This window comes from Acinonyx jubatus, chromosome A1 (assembly GCF_027475565.1).
Source record: "Acinonyx jubatus isolate Ajub_Pintada_27869175 chromosome A1, VMU_Ajub_asm_v1.0, whole genome shotgun sequence".
NCBI classification, from domain to species: domain Eukaryota; kingdom Metazoa; phylum Chordata; class Mammalia; order Carnivora; family Felidae; genus Acinonyx; species Acinonyx jubatus.
In genome coordinates, this window is record NC_069380.1 from 137,750,593 (window position 1) to 137,777,005 (window position 26,413).

The 26,413-nt window shown below is 42.9% G+C and overlaps 1 protein-coding gene across 9 annotated transcripts in view; it reads right to left on the reverse strand.

The window, feature by feature from the left end:
* Window positions 1-5,413: 5,413 nt before the first annotated feature.
* The window catches only part of GCNT4 (glucosaminyl (N-acetyl) transferase 4), a 29,076-nt gene continuing 8,076 nt past the window's right edge, over window positions 5,414-26,413 (reverse strand). For 6 of the 9 annotated variants that reach the window (XM_053223999.1, XM_027039973.2, XM_027039999.2 and 3 more), the window contains exon 2: window positions 5,414-9,976. In XM_053223999.1, the coding sequence (XP_053079974.1) occupies window positions 8,611-9,975 (1,365 nt within the window). In that variant the 5' untranslated portion in view covers window position 9,976 and the 3' untranslated portion in view covers window positions 5,414-8,610. The other 3 variants (XM_053224002.1, XM_027039961.2, XM_053223982.1) reach the window with 3 other exon arrangements.

Sequence of the window (26,413 nt, forward strand, 5' to 3'; positions counted from 1 at the left end):
AGCTGCCCATGGCTCATGTGCGTGTATCCTTGCAGTAGACAATCACTGTGGCTATGGTGGTGGTGGGGGGGGGGGGGAGCTGTGCCTGCTCGTTCAGTAGTCAGGAGGACTGTTTTCTGAAGATTCGTGGAGGAAGAAGGGCTGCACAGACAGAAGTGATGGCCACTCTTATGAGGTCTCTGGTTATTTGCACTAGCTCTTAGATTATAAGAAAAGTTGCTTACAGATCATGTCTTTTTCCTTCCTGGTTGCTTACTTGGCTTTTTTCCAGTTTTTATTTTAAAGTTTATACAGGTGGTTGCAAACTTTGTTGCAAAAAAGCGTAGCAGCTTCCATTTCTTCCCCCAATTCCCTTCCCCAGTGGCAACTAGTTTCACCTCTCTGCATTGGTTCTTTCGGTTTTATTTCGACCTATCTCAATGACATTTTTATATTGCTAGGCTTGATTTTTCAGTTTTAGGCATTATCTCTTGATTCCTAGCATGGGAGATAAAATCTTTCACACACACACCCACACTTCCCACCCCACATATTCATCCTTTCTATCCCCCCAAATTCATAATAAATTCTCTCAGACCCTATTGATGAGATCAATATTTAAAATTCACATGTTAAATATTACATGATTAACATTATCTGATCATGACTGTGTGAACAGTATGTCCAACTGAGTCACAGGCACAGCTACTCAACTTTCTGTTCTTCTTCTTTCTTCTTATAAATGTTTCCCATAGACATTCAGTCCCTCATTCTCCACTTGGTCTAATTTGCCTCTAAACAAATACATTCAGACTTATGAGGTCTCTATATCTTCATCTTCCTGAAGAAATATCTGAAGCTTTCTGGCCTACTCCAGCGGGAACGGGATGCCACCCTTGCTGGCACCTAGCTCCCATCCTGGGATACCCCTTCATCATCGCTCCAAGGATCCACTTCCCTTCTTTCCACGTGGGATCCCCGGTTTCCTGTGGAGGTGGTCTTCCCAACGACAATTGGGGAAACTACCTGTAAAGCTGGATCGATGATTACCCTGAATAAAAAAGAATTAACAGCCAGTAAGAGTAAATGAAATCATGGGCCACACTTACCGCCATGAAAATCACCTGTTCCCCGTTGCCGTTTAAAACAGTGGGAAATACTCTTAAATAAAAGTAGGAGCTAGTTTCCCTTAGACGGATACATTTTTCTGAGTTTTCTCTGGACGATTTTTTTTTTTTTGAGTTTCCACCCATGGCTAAAGTAAAAACTTAGAAACATTTAGAGGATGACATATAACTCGGTATCTATTTTGCTTTGGCATTCCTATAGTAGCTTGAAACAGTGAAGAGTTAGAATGATATGGCTGTTTCAATATTTTTAAATTTTTTAAGACGGTTACATTGAAATTCTCATGAAATATTCCATCTGGGTAGTCTGTCTCAGCAGCACACATCGTTAAGAGAGTTAACACACAACTCTGAATTTGAGACTTCACCACAATAATTTCAGGTTGGGGTTCCCGGGTGGCTCGGCTGGTTAAGTGTCTGTCCGACTCTTGATTTCAGCTCAGGTCATGATCTTGCAGCTCATGGGTTTGAGCCCCACAACAGGCTCTGTGCTGACAGCACGTAGCCTGCTTGGGATTCTCTGTCTCTCCCTCTATTTCTGCCTCTACCCCCCTGACTTGTTCTCTCTCAAAAATACATAAACATTAAAAAACTTTTCAGGTTACCTATACCCCCAAAGTTCATTTGGTTTTTTTTTGTTACATTTTATAAAATAGTTACAAATAAGGCAGCAATGTGGTTGAAAATAATTTTAGGAGGACCTGTAGTTATGGAAATGTATCAACTTTGGTCATAATTAAAAATAGGTAGAGTGGGTTTCTGCACAGAGCCTGGATCCTACTTAGGATTCTCTTTCTCTCTCTCTCTCCCCTTCCCCACTCACACACTCCCCCCCTCTCTAATAATAGACAGATATAGATGTAGATATATATAGATGATATAGGTATAGAATATAAATAGATAACCACCTCTTCAACAACGTAGAGACAGCATATAGGGCAGAGCATATAATCTATTTCTGAACTTCTGATCACAGCTTTTTAGGATCTTGAGGTATGTGTGCTTAGTGTGACATTTGGTGCTTTCTATATGCTAACTTGGCCAAATGTTTCTCATGTAAAGAAATAATTTCAGGAAAGATATCCTACAAGTGGTTCTCAAAGTGGGGTTTAGAACAGCATCAGCAAATTCTCCTCTCCATCCACGACTCTACTTCGTGACAGAGTGAAGAGGGCAGAGGGGGAGCAATTTGTATTTTAACAAGCCTCTAAATGATTCTGCTACAGACTAAAGTTTGAAAACCATTGTCCTCAGAAACACTGTAAGTTAGGGATCATGCTCCACTGTTAGGAATGGAGAGCTGAGGTCACAGTAGTTCAGAGTATGTATCACCCATAAAAGAAGACGAGATAGGTGGTCTTGGATGGTTCAAATGTTGTATTATTTTTCTCTCCTTGCTATAGAACTTGCATCCGCATGGTTTTAAAATGGCTGCTGAGATTCCAGCTATTGCAAACACATTCTAGACAGTAGGAAAAGCAAGGAAGGTGGAGGGAAGGCAAACTAAGTAAGCCATCTTTAAAGTGTATTCTCAGATGCCCCACCAATGACTTTTGCTTTTTCTTATCTGCCATCCCTCATTGAAAGGGATGGGAAATAACGGTTATGTTGTTGCTCAGAATAAAAAAATATAAACACAAAAAACACAGGAGCCAAGGAGAACGAGTACTAGAAGGAACTGGCACCCTTGAGAGCCATCCTGGAACATAGTTCATCATCAAAGGCAAAGTTTTGAGAATATTATTCTGAACGAGCACTTCACTAACCATACATTAAAACACCTTCTTTGATCTGTTAGAGGAACAGCTGCCTCCTTGCTTTAGATAAAGGTCTTTTCTACTTTGAAAATCACAATAGTCATTTATCAGAATAAATAAATACAGTTGATTTCTTTAAAAAAATTTTTTTAATGTTTATTTATTCTTGAGAGAAAAAGAGAGAGGGTGTGAGCAGGGGTGGGACAGAGAGGGAGGGAGACACAGAATCCGAAGCAAGCTCCAGGCTCTAAGCTGTCAGCACAGAGCCCAACACGGGGCTCAAACTCCTGAACCATGAGATCGTGACCTGAGCCGAAGTTGAATGCTCAACCAACTGAGCCACCCAGGCACCCCAAATACAGTTTATTTCACATAGGTTGAGGCTATGTTTGATATATACCAACCAAATGTCCTATGCAATTCTTTGACAGGGTGATTTATAACATATGAAAAGCAATCAGAAAAAAAATATCCATTCTCTTCAGAACTGTAATTCTTTTTCAGAAAGTAATTCAAGGAAAGGAGAAGCTATATGTATAAAGCACAGCACTGTTGTCTATGACAGCAAAGGGAAAAAAAAAGTAATTTACAATCCAAATGTCCTGTAACAAAGGAAGGGCTGAGTGAATTATGGTATGACCATTAGATAGCCATAAAGATCATGCAGCAGCATGGGAAAGTGGTTGCAAATACATTGGTGGGAAGAGAGACAAAAAGCGTATATGTATATGGATAAGGTAGGAGAGGTATTCTGAGAACTATAATGGTTTGGTCAGGATGTGAGAATTATGAATACAAAGGGTTTCTGTTTAAATTTCCTTTATTCTATAAGAAGCAATGGCAGCAATGACAACAAAAAAAGTAAGATGAATTCACCCAATCACTGACCATAATTTTTCCTCAAATTCTCTTCTGTTTGTCTTCTCCATGATTCAGTGCCAGGGGCTCCCAGGAAGGGCTCTGCTGCTCTATCGTGAAGGCTACACCTGAGGCCAGGCGGATAGTCTTCCTGTGGTTTTTACACACCCATACGATTTGGGTATGGTTATACCCACTGATTATCTGTCTCCAAAGCAAAGCTCAAGCTGTTCATTACACATCCTCATAGGAATATTTTTCCAGTAGTGAGAATAAATTTGCAATCATCTGCTCTCTCTCCTGCCAGGGTGTCCCCATAATCAGTTTTATGAAACGAGAAGCCAGTTGTCCTAGGTTACATGTAGATTTGTAGACCCCAAAGGGAACAAAAAAATATGGAACTAATTATCTAGGAATCAAGCCTATGGGTCTTTAATATGATGCCGAGTATCCCCACCCCCAACCACTACTGAAAGAAGTCCAAATCCTTCCATGACATTGCTGTGGATTTGTATGGTTGTCCAGCTTGGCAAGACAAAGAATTAACCATAGGTTAAGAGTAGATTTAATTTTTATTATGTAGAAAATCCCCAAAATGGCCTTACTCCTTGAGCTAGATTGTGATTTGTGACAATGACATTTATACTCCTTGCCAGCTAGGGAGGTTGGTGATGGTTACAGCTTTAGAAAGGGTGACAGAGGAAAACTGGCCACTGGGATTTTCAGAGTGGTTGGAAGGCATAGCAATCAGCAACAACAAGTAGTCCTTAGCTTAGTAGGGCTGGGAATGGCATTATCCAGAACAGAGGGGCAGTTCATCAGGAATAAGCAGCCAACCAGGCCTGAGGGCCGGGTGGAACCACAGTCAAGGGGACTCACACCAAGGCAGGAGTCCTGGTAGAGAGAGAAAAAGAGTCTTGATTTTCCAGGAACTGAAGAACCTGAGATGAAGAACCTCAACCTACTGTATTAAAAACTAACTTCCAAGGGCTCCTGGGTGGCTCAGTTGGTTAACTGTTCGACTTCGGCTCAGGTCATGATCTCACGGTTTGTGGGTTTGAGCCCCGCGTCGGGCTCTGTGCCAACCGCTCGGAGCCTGGAGCCTGCTTGGCATTCTGTGTCTCCCTCTCTCTCTGCCCCTCCTCCACTCATGCTCTGTCTCTCTCTCTCTCTCTCTCAAAAAGTGAATAAACAATAAAAAAAATTAAAAAAATAACTAAAATCCATAAAGTCATCAAGCAAACACGAATACTTGTCTAGATAATTAATCTTGGAGGAGAAGTCAGTCTGAAGGAGAATGAAGACAGAGATCCTGGAAAACAACTCAAGTTTGTGTGCCCATATTTTGTGTATAATCCACACGCTGAATTCTTTTACTCTGAGTGAAATTAACTTGCTCTTCAAATACTGGGCAAGTGTCATAAACTGAAAGAGTCTTTGTGAGGAGCCAGCACAGGCAGAGAAAGGAAATATAAATTCCAGGGACTTGGGGGCACCTGGGTGGCTAGGCGGTTAAGCGTCTGACTTTGGCTCAGGTCACGATCTTGTGGTTTGTGAGTTAGAGTTCGACATTGGGCTCTCTGTGGTCGGCACAGATGCTGCTTGAGATCCTCTGTCTCCTTCTCTCTCTGCCCATCTTCCGCTCTCTCTCTCTCAAAAATAAATAAACATTAAAAAAATAAATTCCAGGGATTCGGCTTTTGGAGCACATTTTTATTTTATAATACCAGAGAATTAACATCTACCAGCTGCACAATACCAAAATGCAATACCAATCTATTTAAAACTCACAGAATGGGAAATATGCTTTTCAAAAATGGTAAAAAACAATAACACAAACAGCTGTAACATACACATAGGACATTCACTTTACATTCACAAAGAAGACTGTCTTTTTGTTTTCAGGAAATATGTCAAAAATATATATATATATATATGTATGTATAATATTCACATTCTGGAAGGCAAGAGAAATCTTCATATTTAACTCTGCAAATTTAAACATTATATATATACACACATATACATATATATATATATTTTTTTTTTTACTTAGAATAGCCAAAACATTAAAAATAGCAGCAACATTGATCTTTAAATATTATAATGTTAGAGTAGATTATTCACATAATGTAGATATATTTTAGTAGCTCTTTCTAATATCTAATACAACTTACAAACTTCAAGTCCTGGTCTCATTGCCAAACAACTTAGAATCTAGATTCAATAAATACTATGCAAAGAATGATTATAAAACACAGACTGCAGAACATTCTCTAGAGCAGGAAAAATCATACCAAAAGGTTTTAGGGGAGAGTCAGGTCTGAAGGAGGTTTGAAGGTCTATAAGGAAACTGTAGGATTCCCAAGGCAAAAGAGATGACCAGACAAGCCCCCTGAAATGTTGAACTGAATCATGGGAAATGTGTCACTGGGGAAAACAAGGTGCTGTCATCTCTTTGTGGTGGCATGTTTCATGTGGATATGGTGTGAAAGTGATTAACAACTGGAAAATTTCCCAATAAACAGGCGATAGAATCATTTGTCACCAAGAGGCAAGACACGGGACAAGGAGATCGAGTTTTCAGCCTTTACATTTATTCTGATGACCAAAGCCATAAAAACCAAGCTGTCTGTGAGAACTTGTGTATTTAAGACTAGAAGGTAGGAAAAACATTTCTACCCCTAACCTCTATCCAAGACACGGGATCAATCTGCTAATCATATTGGCTTAAAAAGAACCCCAGATGTGGTGACAGGGGTTTCTTTGTACCTGGATTCATTTACAGAAGTTGCTCCTGCAAATGTGGCTTCTTTTATATTTCAGAGGTTTTCCAGAAAAGGTAAAGGGTTAAGTTTCACAATGGGGTTGGATCTTTGTTTTGCCTTGTAATAAGACTACTCTCTGATATTTATTGTCAATAGTTTGTCTCCATTTTCAAACCAGTTCACATATTTCAGTTGATTCACACACACACACACACACACACACACACACACACGTGTGAGGAAGCCAGGGTAAGCATCCAAGTGTTCACTTTAAAGATCAGGAAACCTGAGGCTCATAGAAAGTGACTTAGCTTGTCACAGTCACACACGCTAATAAATGGTTAAGTATCTTCTGCAGAACTTAGCTCTGTCCAAGGGTGACTTATTTTTAGGAACAGGGGCTTGGTCACAGTTTTCTGAAGAATGAAGTAATTTGGAGTGGGGGGGGGGAAGAAAAATGAGTTCAGAGAAGAAGAAAGAGAATAGTGATCCCGCTTGGCAGTCAGTATCATATACCTGAAAACAAGCAAAGTGCATTTCACATGGAGAACACAGACATTTTAGAAAATATTTAAATACATAGATTCTGCGGCCGACATTGAAACATAAGATCAGGAAGAAATTTTTACATGAGCTCCATGATTTCCCAAGAGACGTAAAAATATTACAGCCTGTTCTCAGGACTCTGCTCCTGTCCCATTTCAACTCAAGCACAACATAGCTACATTGAGATAGATGTATATTTGATTCGTTGTGGTAGTTTTCTAAGGAGTAGGTTTTACAAAATACCATTAGTGAAAATTCTTGCTATGTCCGTAAGAAAATTAACGTTTTCTCTCTCTGTATCTAAGCTGAGAAGACTTCAGTGAACTTAGAGGTTTTATCATTTTAAGTCTAGATTCTATTTGGATAGTTATTGGAGATGTAAGCAAGAATTTTAAATGACCATAATAGTTGATTTAGAAAGCTGTCATATTTTATACAATCTTTTTGAGAAAATTCAGTGGCTCTTAGCTTAATGGTTCCATAAAACAAAACTATAACAATTCCACTGTAAAAAAAAAACCATACTTTTAATGATAATCTATGAACTAGAAGACTTAGGTTTAACGTTCAGGAGTGTGACATTTAGAACTACTAACCAAGTTCTTGTTTTTCATCAATAAATGTGTTTTAAAGAAATAATTGAACTAAAAAAAGGAGACCATTCATGAAATTGTTGTGTACGATGATGCAAAAATCCTGCAAATCCCCTTGTTTCTCTTCAGGCACCACCTGTCCCAATCCCCTCCCCCCCACCCAACCTCCCCAACATTCATACACTATAAATGCCCCACTGACCGAGTCTTGTAGACTCCGAATTGAAAGAGTGAGGCACTAATAGGTAAATTATGCTTTGGCAAACAAGAAACTGGACATTCTTTGAGCTTTCCTGAGGTAGTGGTTTCTCCTTCTAATATTCTTTTTTTTTTTAATTTTAATTTTTTATTTTTGAGAGAGAGAGCATGAGCAGGGCAGGGGGCAGAGAGACAGGGAGACAGAGGGAGGGAGAGAGAGAATCCCAAGCAGGCTCTGCACTGACAGAGGGGTTCAAACCCATGAACCAACCATGAGATCTTGACCTGAGCCAAAGTCAGACGCTCAACCCACTGAGCTACCCAGGCACCCCTCTCCGTGTAATATTCTAAAGGTTAAGAAAAGTCTAGGGAGCTGAATTAAGAGACAAGAGGAGAGTTGGTCACTACACTTCAACAGTACTCTGAAACTGGTGGTTTAAAAAGTTATGTGATTATCGCACACGCCAACACCTTTTCGGTAGAATCCTGATGGCTGTGTGGAAAACTTAAAGTATTAAGTGTGATTAGGGTAAGCCTTGAGGGCATCATATGACTCGATCTCTGATTTACCTCCATAAGATTACAAGGAAAAACAAACATAAAGATCACCCGACCACGTGCAGTCGTATTGTCATCAAAGCCTAGGTCACTTTGCCTTATGTGTGGAATTTTGGACACCTCTCCAACTATGAGAAGGTTAAGCTCACGTGGTAGTGGGCATAGTATAGCACACAGTTCCATATTAGCTCCATTTATCAGATAGCTTCTTTCTGTCCTGATTTTATCATGATGTGATTATGGGACTTTTAGCCATGAATAACTTTTTTGAAGACAAAGTAATCCATTCTCTCTGCTGTTCTTCAAGCTTTTCTGCCAGGCATTTAATCAAGACAGGGTCCACCTTAGAATCAAATTTATTAGCAAACCAATGTCCATCATTTATAAGCCACCTTAATTCCGCTGCTCCGTAGATACACACACTTCGAAGGTGGGAGCCAGTACAACGGGGATACAAAAGGCCTTCATGATAATTCCATTTGACAAGGCGGGTCTTACTCTGTAAGTCAGACACGTCCTGGGCTGACCTAGAAATCTCCCCAGGTATTCCTGGTACCCGAATTAAGGTAGCCCAAAAATGTTCATCAGGTGAGTACGTATCTTTAGACCAGGCAAAAAAGTCCTTAACAAGGGAGTTGTTGAAAATATATTTAACAAACGCTCGACTTAAAACAAAATAAGCACTTCCAACAAATATCTCAATGTTATGAGGGGGGGCTTCCTTGGAGATGTTTGTCCTTATTGGTAGCTTCACATATTCATAAGGCACCTGTCTTAGTTCATGGTGGTAAGTGAATCTTTCCATTTTACTGTTAGGGGGTTTTACCGTTTCTAACATATTTGCCCCATTGAGCTTCTTCAGCTCTGACACTAATTCGAAGTTTGACTTCAAAGGAAAATCTTGCCCACACAGATTGATAACATATTTCCACTGAACCGAAGACTTGAGGAGGTCTGACAAGCAATTTAAATCAGCTTGGAGTCTGGAAATGTGGGCATATTGTACTGTCTCTATTTTGGAGGCAATGAAAACATTGGAGAAGCACTTAGCTAAATTGTTCATGGCAACTTTGAAGGTATCAGGTGACTTATAGTCATAATGGATGCAGTAAATATTGTGCTCGTTGTATATAGCATGGATTAGTCTTTCAACCATAATTGCGTCTTTATGAACAACCAAAGAATAGGCTATCGGGAAGCTTCTCTCCTCCCTTGAAACAGGCTTTTGATGGTACCTTCTTAGGGTCTGATAAATGTCACAATCACTGGTTATTGCCACGACATCCTCATCATCCAAGTCGATGATTTCTCTCCTTCTTATTTCCAGACTCTTGCCAATTTCCAAAGGTGCCTGTTCATAGACACCTGAACAGTTAACTTCATACCTGATTTCATTCTTAACATTGGTGTATCTGTTTCTTACAAAAGGTGAGGTACTCAGGGAGTATTCAACCAAGTAAATGCCTCTTTGAGGGAAGAGGAGTCTCCTCACATTTAGAAGCTTCAACAGGGAGAACAGCCATAGAGTTAAAAATAAGACGAAAACTTTCTGCTGTGCTGGGTATTTAAAACAGCATTTGAATGTCTTCATTCTGTAAGAAGGAAAAGGAATAATTCAGGTGGAATAAGAGAAAGACAACTAAGAGGCCATTAGTACAGTTCAATCAACATTCACTGGGTACCTTCCACATGCCAGGCAGAAGGCTGGGCCCAGAGGTAAATAAAACAAGATTCTCACCCTTATAAGAGGATCCAGAAATCAGGAAGTGAGAACACACAGAATGGTGGTATTTTGTGGTATGCTGTGTTAACTATACCTAAATTCTGAGAGACATTGGTTACCAAATAAAGGCAAATAATGTAAGCGCCTAAAATATAGGTACTATGTAACTTTCACTGTCTGCATTTCTACTTAGAGTATTTGGGGAGAGATTACTCTGGTTCGGGCAGAGGTCTACAGAGTTAGAGGTCATTAAGGGGTCATCAGAGATGCAGATGGCCCACTGAGCCTGAAAGTAACATCCATCTTGATTCTGCCTTCAGATCCTTATTAGATATAGATCTGAAGTCAGACGGGAAGAGCCCAGTGAACCCCACTGCTATAGACTGAATGTTTATGTCCCACCCCAAATTCATAGGTTGAAAGCTAAGCCCCAGGGTAATGACATTAGGAGGCGGGGCTTTGGGAGGTAATTAGAACACGAGGGTGGGTCCCTCATTAATGGATTAGTGCCCTTATAAGAAGAGACCCCCTCCCTTATCCCCTCTGCCACCTGAGGTATGGATTAATTACATCCATACTATGTGAAAAAGCTGGAGACAAAACTGCATGTGCCCATGTGGAACAATTTCCAGGATATACTGTGAAATGGAAATGAGCGAAATGCATAACTGTGTTTAGTGCACTCACGTGTGTGTCAAAAAAAAAGATGATACAAACCGTATCTACAGAAAAAGAGCACACGTTGGCAAACTTTTCTTTCCCTGTCACAAGTATTCGACTCTGCCACTGGAGTGGGAAAGCAGCCACAGATAACGCACCAATGAGAGGGCATGGTTGTGTTCTAATAAAACTTTATTTATGAAAAGGCAGCTGGCTGGCTATTTCCTGAAGGATACTATGGAGACTCGACATGGGGAATGGGAGCTGCTTTCCAGGGTGGGGTGGGAGAGGGTGGAGGGTTAGTGGCCTGGGTAGGAGGGAGATGTACTTATCCGTGAATATCCTTTTGTATTTGAATTTTAAAAAATGATTATACCACTTTTTTTTTTTTTTTCAGATAAAAACAGGCTAATCAAGTGAGGGCACAGATGAGTTTATTTTGGGAGCAGTAGGAAGGGGGGAACCAGAAAGTGCTATTGCAAGGCTTGAGGACAGGAGGACCAGCTGAATTCACAGAGCTGCTTCAAAAAGGTTCAAATCCTGAGAACTGGGAGGTCTGAGGGCCCCATGAGCAATTTCCTAACACATCGCAATAAATCTTAGATGAGGACATAATCATTGTTCCCAATTGTCTTAGAATTAACAAGCAATCTGGACCTCATTTATTTTTGTAGTTCAGATGAATTGAACTAGCTCTCCTGGGAAGGTCATGCCCTCACTCACTTTGTTTGAATCACTCTCGTTACAGAACAACACCTTATGGACAACAGACTGTCCTGCAGAACCTGGTCCTCCCCAGCCACCTCGCAACCTCTCCTCGGGTTTCCCCAGCGCCCTACTTCAGCTCACTGCTCTTCTCGTGCACACTCTCCCTAGCCCTCTGGATGCTGATGTCCACACACACATTGCCAACACCTTTGTCTCCAGTCCTCACCTGCTGCCCAAGCTTCTGACATGAACATCCAGTTGCTTGACGGACATATCCACATCTCCACTAGATATCCCACAGGCACCCAGCTGAGTCCAAAACTGAATCTGACATCTTCACCTCGCCTGTGTTTTCTGTGTCAGTTTATGGTGACACCACCCATTCAATGACCCAGGCTTGAAACTGGAGGGTCATATGACTCTTTCCTTTCCCTCACGTCCACATTAACAAGCCATCTCATAAATACGCCCAATTCCATCCCTTCTTCTCCATTCTCATTAGCTGAATCAGCACCCAGGTCACGGAATCCCCATTAGGCTCATGGCTCTGAGTCCCTTTGTTAGGTCTCAGGCTTCTCCTCTGAAGCAAAACGAGTAGGGTTCTATCCACACCGGCTCAAGGCCAACGTTCCTGCCAGTTCTTACAGAGCGTGGGAAAACTGACTCCCCACGCACAGGGCAACAAGTTTCTTCAGAAGTTGGAGCGCATGTTTAGAAGCAGGTGTTGTGATAAAGTTTGATTCAGAAGATTCATCAATCCCAAATCAATCTATCTCATCGTGGTCCTAGTTCATGGCAATTACTCATACATAGGAAGGAGCGTACATAAATGGCTAGAATTAGAATGAATCTTACCCAAAGTAAAATTTTGCTTTGTCTTTTCCGGTCCACGGGATCCCTACTTAGCATCAGTTTATAGCTCCCCCTGATACCATAGTGGTAAAATGAAAAAAAATCTCCTTACGTTTCTAAAGAGGTCTGCAAAGTCTTCCAGAGTTATCATGGCATTTAAGATGTACCATTTAACTATCATCTTCACACGTACATAAAAAGGCAAAGGCTGGCTCCCTGTCCTGTCACCCGTTTTCAAGGGCCCCTCTGTACCCACGCTTCCCCTGTCCTTGCTGAGAACACCTGGAGCACACACTTCCTGATTCCAGCCTGGTGCCTAGCCGGTTCGATTTGGGCTAGCGGGCGTGGCTGCCTGCCCACAGAGGGCAGGTGGCAGGGCATGTGTGGAAGGCAGACGTGGCAGGCTTGCTGTGAGAAGTCCTGTGGGAACTGGTTCTGGTTCCACGTCTGAGCTTCGCCAGCCGGGACGAGAGTTCATTTTAAAGGAACGAGGGCAGGGAAGTGGGACAGCCCAGGCATCTGGCTGTCTGATTCTCCTTTCCTCCTCTGGGCATCTTTAAGGAGGAGAGCTCATATGTCTACGGGTCAGCCCTAGATGTCAAGGGATCTGAGCAGCCCTCCAATACCGCCTTGTCCCAGGTCAAAGTAAAACCCCTCCCCTTGCTTACCATGGCCAGAAATTCCTTTGACTGAAAGGACATGCGGTATAGACATACGATGGAATACTGCTCAGTGATCAAAAAGAATGAAATCTTGCCATTTGCAACAAGGTGGATGGCGCTAGAGTGTATTATGCTAAGTGAAATTAGTCAGAGAAAGATAAATACCACATGATTTCACTCATATGCGGAATTTAGGAAACAAAACAGATGAACATAAGAGAAGGAAAAATAAGATAAGAACAGAGAGGGATGCAAACCATAAGAGGCTCTTGAGGACAGAGAACAGACTGAGGGTTGCTGTAGGGCTGTTGGGTGGGGGGGATGGGCTAAATGGGTGATGGGCATTAAGGAGGGCACTTGTTACGATGAGCACCGGGTGTTATATGGAAGCGATGAATCACTAAATTCTACTCCCGAAACCAATACCACACTCTATGTTAACCAACTGGAATTTAAATAAAATCTTGGAAGAAAAAAAAAATGCATTCCTTTCCCCACGTGAGAAGTCCAAAAGGGGGAAGTGAATAAGCTTCTGTCAAATCCTGAAAAGGGCTGTGGGCCTCTTCCCAGCTTTGGTGAGAAGTCAGCAGGACATCCGTGGGCACAAAAAGCCTGCAGGAGGTTAGAGACCACAGTTTCCAACCGTGGCTCTGCTGTTTCCTGGACAGAACCTGTGTGTGACATCCACGGTCAGGAGCTGCGGAGGGCAGAGGCGGGCAAGGGGTGGGGGTGGCAGGCACCTGCCCGTTGTGGCGCTTCCTCCCCTCCCTGCCACCAGCAGCCAAAACTCACGAGTCCCCATGAGCCTCAGGTTTGGAGGATGGAAACGAGCTCCTGATGGCTCACGAGAGCTGGCGGGTGCCAGACTGCCAGTTCTACCGGCCATATGGTTCCTAGGAGACTAGGGCAGCAAGGCCACCTTCTGCAAACACCCCACCCTGGCTCCTTCCCTGTTACAGGCCCTGAGCAGGAAGCAGGCTGAGGTTTTGCTGCCAGGAAGTGGTCTTACAATTATAATACAAATGAGCGCCCACCCACCTGCCCAGGCAAATAAGGAAGCCCAGCCCGCTGCCAAGTTCACTGTCACATAGGTACCAGTTCCTAGCGATGAAGACAGGGCTGGAAAGGACATGATATCGCTGTAGCGAAGCGGAAACAAGCTGTTTGGATAATTCAATAAAAGCCCAACAAAGATGCTGAATGAAGCCTTTCCCCCAAACCATCTTCTATTCCCAGTCCTTCCAGGGGCTGATTACAGTCTTAAAAGAAACAGCAGGCACACACAAAGTGAACTCAGCTAAGTGGTTAGAACTGTAGTCAGGGCTAAGTGGCCACAGCCATTAGCAGCTGGTCCACGGACTCTCCTTAAGTCAGCAGTTTCAAAACCCAGGACTGTCCAAGAGGGGGGCACTTGGGAGAGAAGAAAAAGTATGCGGGCTTCACGATGCGATGCCCCAGAGCCGGGCTTGAATCCCTGGAGGGACGCTGAATCCAACGAATTCACCTCTGAAGCCCAGTTTTCTTATCTCAAAACGGGAACGACAAATCCCCTCCTGAATTGCGGGGAGCAGCTGCGAGGGGTCAGGAGACCCGACATGTGAACGGGGTTACCCCACAGAGGTGTGCAGCTTGCCTGACTCCAAACCTTTTCCTAGTTTTCTAGGTTTTCTAGTACGTTACACAGAATGCGCGGAAATGCAGACAGTGTTGACCTTCTCTTTTCTGGCCAAAGTAGGAGGTAGAAACATCGTAAGGGAGCAGCCGACAGCTAAGCCCTCGCTCAGGGGCTGAGCTGGAAAAAGCAGAAGCCACGCAGGGTCCTGCGATACACGTTTCACCCTCCGGCCACACAGCCAGGACTTCAGCTCAGAGGAGACCCCCTTTCAGCTCAGGAACAGCCTACCGACCGCCTGGACCCTGGACAAGTTGCTCAACGTCTCCACATCTCTGTGTCCACATCAGTAGAAGTACGTTAATACTAGCAACTACCTGTGGGATTTTGAGGTAAGTGGGGTAACGCGTGCAAAACCCTTTAACACAGTCCTGACAGTGACTTGGCCAATGCGGGCTGTGGCTTCATCTTCACCAACATCTTCACCTGGCCTAAGCTACCCTCCTCCTCCTGACTTCTTTAAAGATCCTGCCCAAGACCTATGGCTTACTGTCCTATTTTTTCAAATCTATTTTCTATTTCCCCCCAAAGTTCTGATACAAATGCAATGTTTTTGAATTAATGCCTGAATGCCTCCATCTAGTGCCCCTTACTAATTTAATACCATCATTATTATTAATGAAGAGTCACTGAACAAAGAGGTGTTATCTGGGGCCATGTTCTGAGCCCTCTGCATGTACGCAATCCCCTCATTGGGTCAGTGAGGTAGGGACTACTTTTATGGTTCTTTACAAGACAGGAGACTGAAACATGTGGTAATTAAGAAAGTCCCCCAAGGTGAGCTAGGATCCCCGTCACGTGGAACTTGAACGCAGAGACTCTTGCTCCAGAGAGGTACTCTTAACCTTCTCGGTAATACCGCCTTTAAAAACATAAAGGTTTCCACAATGGTTTTAGTCTTCGACTGAAATTTCTCATTACTATGTCTTACTGATCCGTCCTAAAACTGAAACAGGGATGAACATAAAATCGCCAAGTCCTGAGACCTTCTGCCCAGTTTAAGGGATTATATACCTGGAGAATCAGCCTGCAAGGACACTGGGGGAGGAGCTCATTTTATTCCTGCAGGCAGAGGCAGCGGCAAGCCAGGTGCTACTGATGAGAGTAGTCAGTCTTCCAGCCATGGAATCCATCGAAGGAAAAGAAAGCCAGCTCATCCTACGGAACTCTGACGGCAGTTATTCTTGTCTCACATCCCGTCACCGACTACTTACCGATTTACTTGTTCTCATAGTGACCAGTCAGTCACTGAGAGTTCAGGCTCTCTGAGAATTAGTACCTAGTTTAAAAAGCTTTCTCTCCACATGAAGAATATTCCCTCTGTGGGCCACCTTCGAATTCTTAAACGTAATATCCATACATGTTAGTATGAAAAATAGGATTTGAAGACTTTATTGATTTAGAAATATCAGGATTTTGTTTCTTCCTAAAGTTTTCCAAAGAAGAATCGTCACTTAAGTACACTGATATGAAGATGAATTCATTAAAAAAAGAAAAAAAAAGTCCTGATGTAGTTGAATAAGCTAAGGTCCTTCTACTGCAGCTCCTTGATTTCAATAAGGTCATTGATTCTCCCCTTGATGACATGCTCATCACCAAACCGAGAGAAAGTTTTCAAGTAAGACCATTCGTGGGAGGATGACTCAGCCGGGATGCATTTCCTCAACACCCCCACAGCACCCTACGAGTTCCTAAAGAAGCAGAAAGGCCACAACTTCTTACTCAATATGTCTCCAGAGGCAAGGGAAACAAAAGCAAAAATTAACTACTGAGACCTCATCAGAATCAAAAGCTTCTGTACAGCAAAGGAAACAATCAGCAAAACGAAAAGGCAACTGACAGAATGGGAGAAGATGTTTGCAAATGACATATCAGATAAAGGGTTAGTATCCAAAATCTATAAAGAACTTATCAAACATAACACCCAAAAAACAAATAATCCAGGGAAGAAATGGGCAAAAGACATGAACAGACAGTTCTCCAAAGAAGACATCCAGATGGCCAACTGACACATGAAAAAATGCTCAACATCACTCATCATCAGGGAAATACAAATTAAAGCCACAATGAGAGACTACCTCACACCAGTCAGAATGGCTAAAATAAACAACTCAGGCAGCAACAGATGTTGGTGAGGATGTGGAGAAAGAGGATCTCTTTTGCATTGTTGGTGGCAATACAAGCTGGTGCAGCCACTCTGGAAAACAGTATGGAGGTTCCTCAAAAAACTAAAAATAGAACTCCCCTATGACCCAGCAATTGCCCTACAAGGCATTTATCCAAGGGATACAGGTGTGCTGTTTCGGAGGGACACATGCACCCCCATGTTTATAGCAGCACTATCTACAATAGCCAAAGTATGGAAAGAGCCCAAATGTCCATCGATGGATGAATGCATAAAGAAAATGTGGTATATATATACAATGGAGTATTACTCAGCAATTAGAAAGAATGCAGTCTTGCCATTTGTAACTACGTGGATGCAACTACGTGGAGGGTATTATGCTAAGTGAAATTAGAGAAAGACAAACATCATATGACTTCACTCATATGAGGACTTTAAGAGACAAAACAGATGAACATAAGGGAAGGGAAACAAAAATAATATAAAAACAGGGAGGGGGACAAAACAGAAGAGACTCACAAATATGGAGAACAAATTGAGGGTTACTGGAGAGGTTGTGGGAGGGTGGGATGGGCTAAATAGATAAGGGGCACTAAGGAATCTACTCCTGAAATCATTGTTGCACTATATGCTAACTAATTTGGATGTAAATTAAAAAAAATAAAAAATAAAACAAGTTAAAAAAAAAAAAGCAGAAAGGCCAGTTTCTTCCCCAGATGACCTTACATTCTCATTGTTCTAGAAGACGGCAAAGCAAATAATGATCTGACTGTGAGTAGATAAACAGTGAGCATACAAAACATAAGAATGGCCTGATTGGTCCAGAAAGACAATACAAACGGAGGACAATTCCTCCACTAATAACAGGTTATAATCTCAAAAAGGAAAAAGAAACGCTTTTCCATTCTCCGTTTACAAAAGTAAACACTTCCATTTAAAAAAAAAAATGAACAAGTCCATAAAGTATAAGGAAGCAACTAAGGCTCACCAGTAACCCATCACCCGGCAAAAGCATTCTGTGGACCTTCTGTCCTTCCAGAGCATTTTCAATAACGACACCTTTGTGGACTTGCTTTTGTTTAACAAGAAGTTTCACTATACAGATACTGTCTTATCTGTTTTTTTTCATTTCACAATATACTGTGATTAAGTCCTATCCTGAACTGTGTCTATAAATTGTTCGAAAGTAAATAATTTCTAACTGAGGTCAACATACTTTTCTGTAGGAAAAAAAAAATTCAATAATAGAATTTACTTTTCTGGGCCTTCTTCACCAAAGCTTAATTATTATCCCATAATTCCTGAAGAAGCCTAGAAGCAAAATCCTAAAACTGACAAAGGACTTTAATGGTAATTGAGTCCAAAGTCCTCCTTCTCTAGATGAGAAAACAGGGTCCTAGCTGTCATTTAACACTGTTTCACTCTTGGGATGCCAAGAATATGTTTCCTCCATTACATACATGGGTTTTTTTATTTATTTTTTTATGTTTTTATTTATTTTTGAGACAGAGAGAGACAGAGCATGAGCAGGGGAGGGGCAGAGAGAGAGGAAGACACAGAATCCAAAGCAGGCTCCAGGCTCCGAGCTGTCAGCACAGAGCCCGACGTGGGGCTCGAACTCACGGAGTGTGAGATCATGACCTGAGCTGAAGTCGGATGCTCAACCGACTGAGCCACCCAGGCGCCCCACATACATGTTTATACATCCAACTGCTCTCCCTCAAAGGACTGGACAGAGGGGGGACTTCTGTTCCCCAGTATCCAGAACCCTCATTGTGGTACTCAGTCCAGCCTGGCTCCACTGCCCCCTCGAGTCTGTTGGTCAAAGTCAACAAAAATTGTCATGCTACCAGATTCGGTGGACACATACCTGTCATTTCCTAATGGGCTACACTGAGCACTAATACTATTTGTGTTCTTTATTCCCTTCAATAAGCCTATGAGGTTTATTATCCCTATTACTCATTCTTTATCCCCCCTATCAATATCCTCATTTTTCAGATTAGGAAACTGAGTCACAGAGGATAAATAGCTAGTATGTAGAGGAGCCAGGACTTTCAACTCTGGCCCAATTTCCAAGCTTACACTGTCAACCACAAGGCCAGCCGCCTCTCCAATCTCTTGGAGGAGAACCCTGTTGGTTCTAAACGTGTTTTGAATCCATCCACACCTTTCCACTCCACCGTAGGCCAAGTTACCATCCACTCTTGCCTCTAAAGGAAATAACTTCCTCACTAGCCTCCCTCGAAAGTCCCTCTAATCCATCCTCTGTACTGTTGCCAAAATGATCGTTTAAATTCATAAATCAGACCACTCCTGCTCCCTAGTCCCACTCCCTACACTTAAAACCCTTCACTGGGATTTCTGTTGCACTTAGAATAAAATCAGAAATCCTTTCTATGGCCCCAAGGCCTAGCCAGTTCCTGTCCCTACCTTCCTCTCCAACTTCATCCTATTCTGCTTTTCTTGCTCATTCTACTCTAAGCAACACTTGCCTTCTAAGTTTTGGTTAGCAAAACAGAGCCCTGCTTCCAGCTCGGCACTGACAGTGTGGAGCCTGCTTGGGATTCTTTCTCCCTTTGCCCCTCCCCCACATGCATGTACTCTCTCTCTCAAACTAAATAAATAAACTTAAAAAAAAAAAAGTTTCTAGAACACTAGTCTCCTGCCTCAGGACCCCTGCACTTGCTGTCCCCAAGTTCAGACAATTTTTCTCTGGATCCTGGGGTTACTGGCTCCCTTCTGTCCTTCAAGCTATTTTTAAAAAATGTTTATTTATTTTTGAGAGAGAAAGAGAGTGAGCAGGGGGAGGGCAGAGAGAGAGGGGGAAACACAGAATCCAAAGCAGGCTCCAGGCTCCAAGCTCTGAACTGTCAGCCCAGAGCCTGATGCAGGGCTTGAACCCACAAACCACGAGATCACAACCTGAGCCGAAGTTGAATGCTTAACCAACTAAGCCACCCAGGCACCTCTGGCCTTCAAGCTAGAATAGAAATATCCTTTCCTTGGGTTGTCTCTGATCACCCTTCTCCAGTCTTTCTCCTGACTATTGCATTCCTTGTTTTCTTCCAAGCACTTACCACAGCAGCAGTTACTTTGTTTGATTGTTTATGTCTGTCTCCCAGACAGACCTTGTTCCGGCTCTACCTCCAGCCCCTGGAACATACCTAACTGGCACAGAATAGTTGCTCGGTGGGACAAAGTCAGAAGATCCAAGTTGTGGTCTGGGCTGTGCCATCAAAAACTCAAGTCACCCTGGCAGGTCATTTAATCTTGGGTAAGTCTTTACTTCCCATGTGTTAAATGGAATAATGGTTTTCTATGCAGCAATGCGATCATGAAGGTCCTATGACACAGGCAAGTCAAAGGGCTACAGAAAGCAACTTTGGTATGCAAATGTTGGTTACCAGGACCTCTACAAGAGGAATGGTTTCTTGGGAAAACCAGGAATGAGTCTGTATGCTGTGGTTTAGTTTTGTTTTTCTAAAAATTTTTTTAATGTTTATTTCTGAGAGAGAGAGAGAGAGAGAGAGAGAGAGAGAGAGAGAAAGCATGAGCAGGGGAAGGGCGGAGAGAGGGAGACACAGAATCCCATGCAGACTCCAGGCTCAGAGCTGTCAGCACAGAGCCTGATGTGGGGCTTGGATTCACAGACCGTGAGATCAAGACCTGAGCCAAAGTTGGACACTTAACCGACTGAGCCACCCTAGGGCCCCTAGTTTTATTTTTCTAAAACAGCACATGCATTGCTTCCTTCATTCTGACATTCTAATTATTTTTTGTTTTTCACTCCCTGACAACGGTCTTTTTTGTCACTGTCTGGTATATATATTGTTCCTAAAGACATACACCTGTCTTGGATCTTGAAAGACAGGAACATAGTTACTCTAGTTAATCGTTAGAGGTTTTTATTTTTTTTCCCCTCCGCCTGCTCATTATCTTTCGAAAGACTGATAACCAAAGAATTCCTTATCTTTTAGATGATATTATGTCATTTTTGTGCTTTTCCACTAGGATTTTTGGCAAATATTCAAACGTTGCTGTATTACATGCCTTCTGAAAAGTTTAGATTTCTGCATTAAAAATGTATGCAATTATTATTCATAAAAAAATAAAGATACCTAGGGAGACACATGTAGCCAGTTCTGCTCAGTCACGTTCAGCTAACCAGCTTCTGTAACTACGGATGGCAGACGCTATACAATTTTCCCCTCCATTCAGTATGTTCAGGGGCAATGCTTCTCCAGACAGTACAAAGCTGCAGTGACCCGTTCGAGTGTCCCTGCTTGGCAAAGCCATCCCTAAGGACCACATCACAAGCAAAGCAGCACCGAGGACTCTACAGCAGTGGGAGCGCACAAGAGCCTCAACGAGGGCCTCTACCAGTGCTCAGGGGCTCAGAGGGTTAACACGGTCTCGGTGCAGGAAAGCAGGACGCCCCTCATCCAAAGGGGATGTGGTGGGGGTGCCGGCAGAACGTGGCACAACTGACAGCTTCCTCCACAGGCCCAGCGCTTGGCCTCCAAGTGCAAACACTGTGGTCACCACCTTTGAGAGTAAAGGTCTGGATGGAAATGCTGGGCGTGAACATCAGTTTGTCAACCACCTGTTGATAATCCTTTCAACCAGTAACTTAAGCGGAGCCCCTTAGTTTCGGGGGGGTGGGGGGGAAAGAACGAACAACCCACGTCAGGATGTATTTACCGGACGGTGGTCCCTCAAGGTCATCTGAAATCTGGACTGCAGCAACGGAGCGAAAGAAGTGTCGAATTCAGCCAGGTTTTTTATAGTCACAAAAACTGGGAGGTGGCCAACTTTGCTCTGGCTTCGTTGCCTTTGGTTCACAGGACAAACATCAAAAGCTGGTTGTATATGGGTTTTTTTTGCTTTGTTGTTGTTGTTGTTTGAGGGAGAGAGAGTGAAAGGAGGGTAGGAGCCGAGGGAGAGGGAGAGAGAGAATCCTGAGCAGGCTCCACACTGTCAGCACAGAGCCCTGTTGGGCTCTGTACCAAGAATCCGTGAAATCATGACCTGAGCTGTAATCAAGAGTTGGACACTTAACCGAAGGAGCCACCCAGGCACCCGTTTTTGTTTTTGTTTTTTTATGTTTATTTATTTTTGAAAGAGAGAGAGAGAGAGAGCACAAGCAGGGGAGGGGCAGAGAGAAGAGAGGGAGACACAGAAGCTGCAGCAGGCTCCAGGCTGTCAGGACAGAGCCTGATGCAGGGCTTAAACCCCCAAACCGTGAGCTCACGAACTGAGCCCAAGTTGGACGCTTAACTGACTGAACCACCCAAGTGCCCCCCATGTACCCCTGTTTGTGTATCTTATTGGGCAAAACCACAGGGCTAAGTCTTTAGCAGGAAATCTAAAGGGCCATAAATGATACTACTGAATGAAGTGTTTATTTTTTAACGGTTTGTGACCCTCATTATATTGCAAAACATTAAGAGCTTTTTTTCTACAGGAAAACAAAAACAAAAAAGGAAAGGTGGATTTCAAAAATATCTATGCTCTTAAATTTTAGCTTGGATGGAAACAGCTTAAATGAAATGTTACTTCCTTTGCAGATACAAAAGATAACAAAAAAGGGGTTAATTGATGTACTTGAACTTTGCCTCTCAAGCTTTATAAACCCCAATCTTACATTCTTTCTTAGATTCTCCTTCTCTTCTCTGCCTTCCACACTTAGCTGGACACAATACAGAACAAAAATATATTTAACATTCTAGATGTAAAATGTGGATTGAGTGTATCTCGGCTTCTTTTTCTACAAAGAAGAAGAACTGAATTGAAAGACACCGGTGTCTTTTTTTTTAACTGTATGTTTAGTGTGCTAGAAAGAGAAAAAAACTCTTTCCCCACCCAAGGCCTGCATGGTATATAATTCACCGCCCACCCCGAAATTTCTAGAAGCACTTATTTGCTATTGTACGGCTAACTTCATATTTTATACTGGCCAAAATGAATTCCTCAGAGGTAGCAGCAGAAGAGATACAGCTACTCTGATTTCCATGTGTGCCCTTGAAGTAGAATCTTTAATGTTCGTCACCACATCACAGAGGCAGCGTGGGGATAAACAGATGTGAATGAAGAATATGGATGGCAGGGATGGCTTAAGGCCAGGCCACACTGTCTACGAATGGATTGGACACACTCAATTTTACATCTTCAGAAGAGCGCCTTTGTTTGCTGGGTTGTGTTGATGCGGTGGTGGGCTGAGCTGGAGACTTCAGTACACTTCTCTACTTCCACTAAAAAATTCAAGGCCAGCTACTCTGGCCTGACTCTACCATTCCATAAGATCTGTGTTCTCGGTTTACAATGTACATACTGCCCTGAGAGCTTGTGTGCCTATAGATGCCACAAAGTTAAGGCCCAGGAATTTAAAATTAAGATAAACAGGTGGAACAAATACAATCAGCAGTGCTCGAAAAACTTCTGCCCAAATAGGAATTTTCAAAGCAGGATTTCGTGGAAAGTGTCCCCAGAAAGTCAAATCTAGAAATTACTCCAGGAAGCTCTCCAGTTGGCATCTGCTACAAGGATGTATTCTAGCAATGGTTTTAATGAAGATAACAGGTCCCTCAATACGAAGGTTTAGATTTTGGATTAATGTAATAAAGAAGTCGAAGACTTTAGTGAAAAACCACCTAAGCAAACTTACATGCCAACGGTACAGAATGCAAAAGTAAGAACCAGCCTCTTCAGATGTTCACGCGGATTATAATGTTACAATCATCAGAACAGTCGGGTGCTGGTACCAGAACAGACACAGATCAGTGAGCTGAAAGTCAGCAACAGACCTGGTACGTAAGGACTTCATCTATGGCTCTGATAGAGATGGCCGGTTGCTTTCCAACATCCACCCTCCCTTCCTTCTTTACCAAGCGAACCCCTACATTGTTGGTGGCAGAAATATGCCCCTCTAAAAGCTTTTTTTTTCAGCCTCCACTGAAGAGGAACAGTCAATAACAGTATATTATACTGTGGGGTATCTGGGCAAGTTCTCTAAAGGAACCTGATTCAGGGGGAGGTACGCCATTTTGTCCTTTTTTTGTTTTTGTTTTAAATAAACAAAGAACGCACTTTTCTGCCTGGAAGTCCAACAGGACGGCTAGAGTTATAGTAGCCATGCTGGGACCATGAAGAGCAGGCTGAGAGAATATCAGCAACCACAGCCCTGAAAGCCTCAAACCCCTGACCCAGCCGCAGCAAACATCCACGCTGTTATTCCTGTCGTGTGAGAAAAATAAGCCCTCACATGTTTAAGCAACTTTGCAAAGATGCACTTTGGAAGATGAGCATTTGAAAAGGGGAATGTTTCATGCATATCAAGCAAGCTTCACACACAAGCAAGATTAAGCTTAAATGGAAATGAGGTTACAATATGGGGGCACCTGGGTGGCTCATTTGGTTAGGCATCCAACTCTTGGTTTCAGCTCAGGTCATGATCTCACGGTTTGTGAGTTCGAGCCCCGCGCAGGGCTCTGCGCTGATGGCACGGAGCCTGGAGACTGCTTGGAATTCTCTCTCTCTCCCTCTCCCTCTCTCTCTCTCTGCCCCTCTGCCGTTCTCTTATCAAAAATAAGTAAGTAAATATTAAAAAAATAAAAATATATAAACTAGGTTACAATGACTAGGTACAACTACTTGTCCAACAGTACAATCCGTATGTGGTCAAGCGTGAAATTCTAGGTCTCAGGCAGAACAAACTAGAGGCAGGTGGAAGCTTTAGGTAAACATCTGAAGGAAAGTAGTCTCCACGATTGACCAAATTGACTCTGATACTGGCACAAACCGTGCAGTCTGCACACCATGCTTCAGGTACAACACAACACAGCTCTCGGCAAACCTCTACTTTGTATGGTTCTGGTCACCAGCAGGGGGAAGGCCACATAATCTCTGAAAGTCAACTTGGGCAGGTTGCCTTCTTGTGAGTTTATCTGTAACAAGCTTCCCACCTGTCAAGGAAGATAACAGCACCACTTAGGGTGAAACATGCTGAGTAGTTCCAATCGCCCCCTCCCTCCCTGACCTGCCTGACCCCATTCCTCTCTTCCCTGCCACACTTGACCCCTCTGCATCATACCCTCCTGCTCTACCCCTCTATTTACAGCATAGCCGGTTTGGAACTTAAAGTCAGCGGTTCTGAATTTAAGTCCTGACTTCACTAAGAAGCTCACCAGTCTAGTCAGTCCCCTGCCTCCTTATACCTGTGAAAGAGGCCAAGGTGCTGACTCCCATGGGTACTGTGATGACTGACTGAGCTCCTGCATGGGGTACATTCTGGCAGGAAAAGCAGATGGGCACATAGGTTGCATGACAGTAAGGGGTCAAAAGCATTTAAGCAAGAGGAGCACCCAGTACCATAGTCCAGGGGCCGTTCTGCAGGCAGGGACTGGGCTCATCCTCAACGTGCCACACCGGCTCCTGCACCCAGACACCACCTCCAGGGGGCGACAGCCAGGGCTCTCCATTGGGCAGGATGGTGCAGAAGCCATAGCAAAGCCTTCCACATTCACCTGCTCCAGGGGAAATGAGGCCGTGCCCACTGTCATAGTCCTACAACTTTTCTGTAGGCTTGAGATTTTTTTCAAAATAAAATTTGTTTTTTCTTTTTTTTAAGCGGGAATCAAGGGGGTAAACGGGAGTGCGCAGGACTGCAAGGCTTCCAAAGTCTCCGCCTCATACGGAGATGCAGGCAACGCATTTTTAGTAGCAAGGTCTTAAACATCTCAGTAAGTCTGGGGTCACTGCTGTCGTCCTTCTGTAAGTATGTGTTCCAAGTATGACCCGGTTCACTACTTTGTTATGAAAATATCTTCTCTCTTGTTCCATATTTATGAACTATGAACTAGTCGATGATCATAAAAATATTCTTTCTTCTATTATTTATTGTGGTTAAAATATACTTAATATAAATTTTACCATTTTAATCATCAGTGCTAAGAAGTCTCTGCTTCCTAGTTTATCCTAGAAAATCCATTCCATAAATGATGGAGACATCGTGGGTGGATGAGTGTGTGGACAAATGGTGGATGGATGGGTGGATGGATGGATGGAGAGGTAGAGGGACATGGATGGATCAATGGTTACAATTTTAACCATTTTTAAGTTCTGTAGCATCAAATATATTCACATGGTTGTATAACCATCACCACCTGCATCCACAGAATTTTTTCCTCTTCCCCAGTGGAAACTTTGTACCTGTTAAACACTAACTCCTGATTCCCCCCCACTTCTGCAGTTCCTGGAAGCTACCCCCCTACTTTCTCTTTTTATGAATTTGATTCCTCTGGGAACCTCATAGGAAAGGAATCACAGCCTCTGTCCTTACTTTATTTATCATCATGTCTTCCAAGTTCATTTGTACTGCAGCATCCATCTAAAGTTCCTTCCTTTGAAGGCTGAATGATATTCTATTGTACGTATACACCATGCTTTGTTTAGCTATTTGTTGGTGGATGCTTCAATCTTTTGACTATTATGAATAATGCTGCTACAGACGTGGGTGTACAAATATCTGTTCATGTCCCTGCTTTCACCTCTTTTGTACACACCTTCATGCTTGTATATCCTACTTCTATCCCCCTTCAACTGCTTGCCTGTCCATCCAGCAAACGT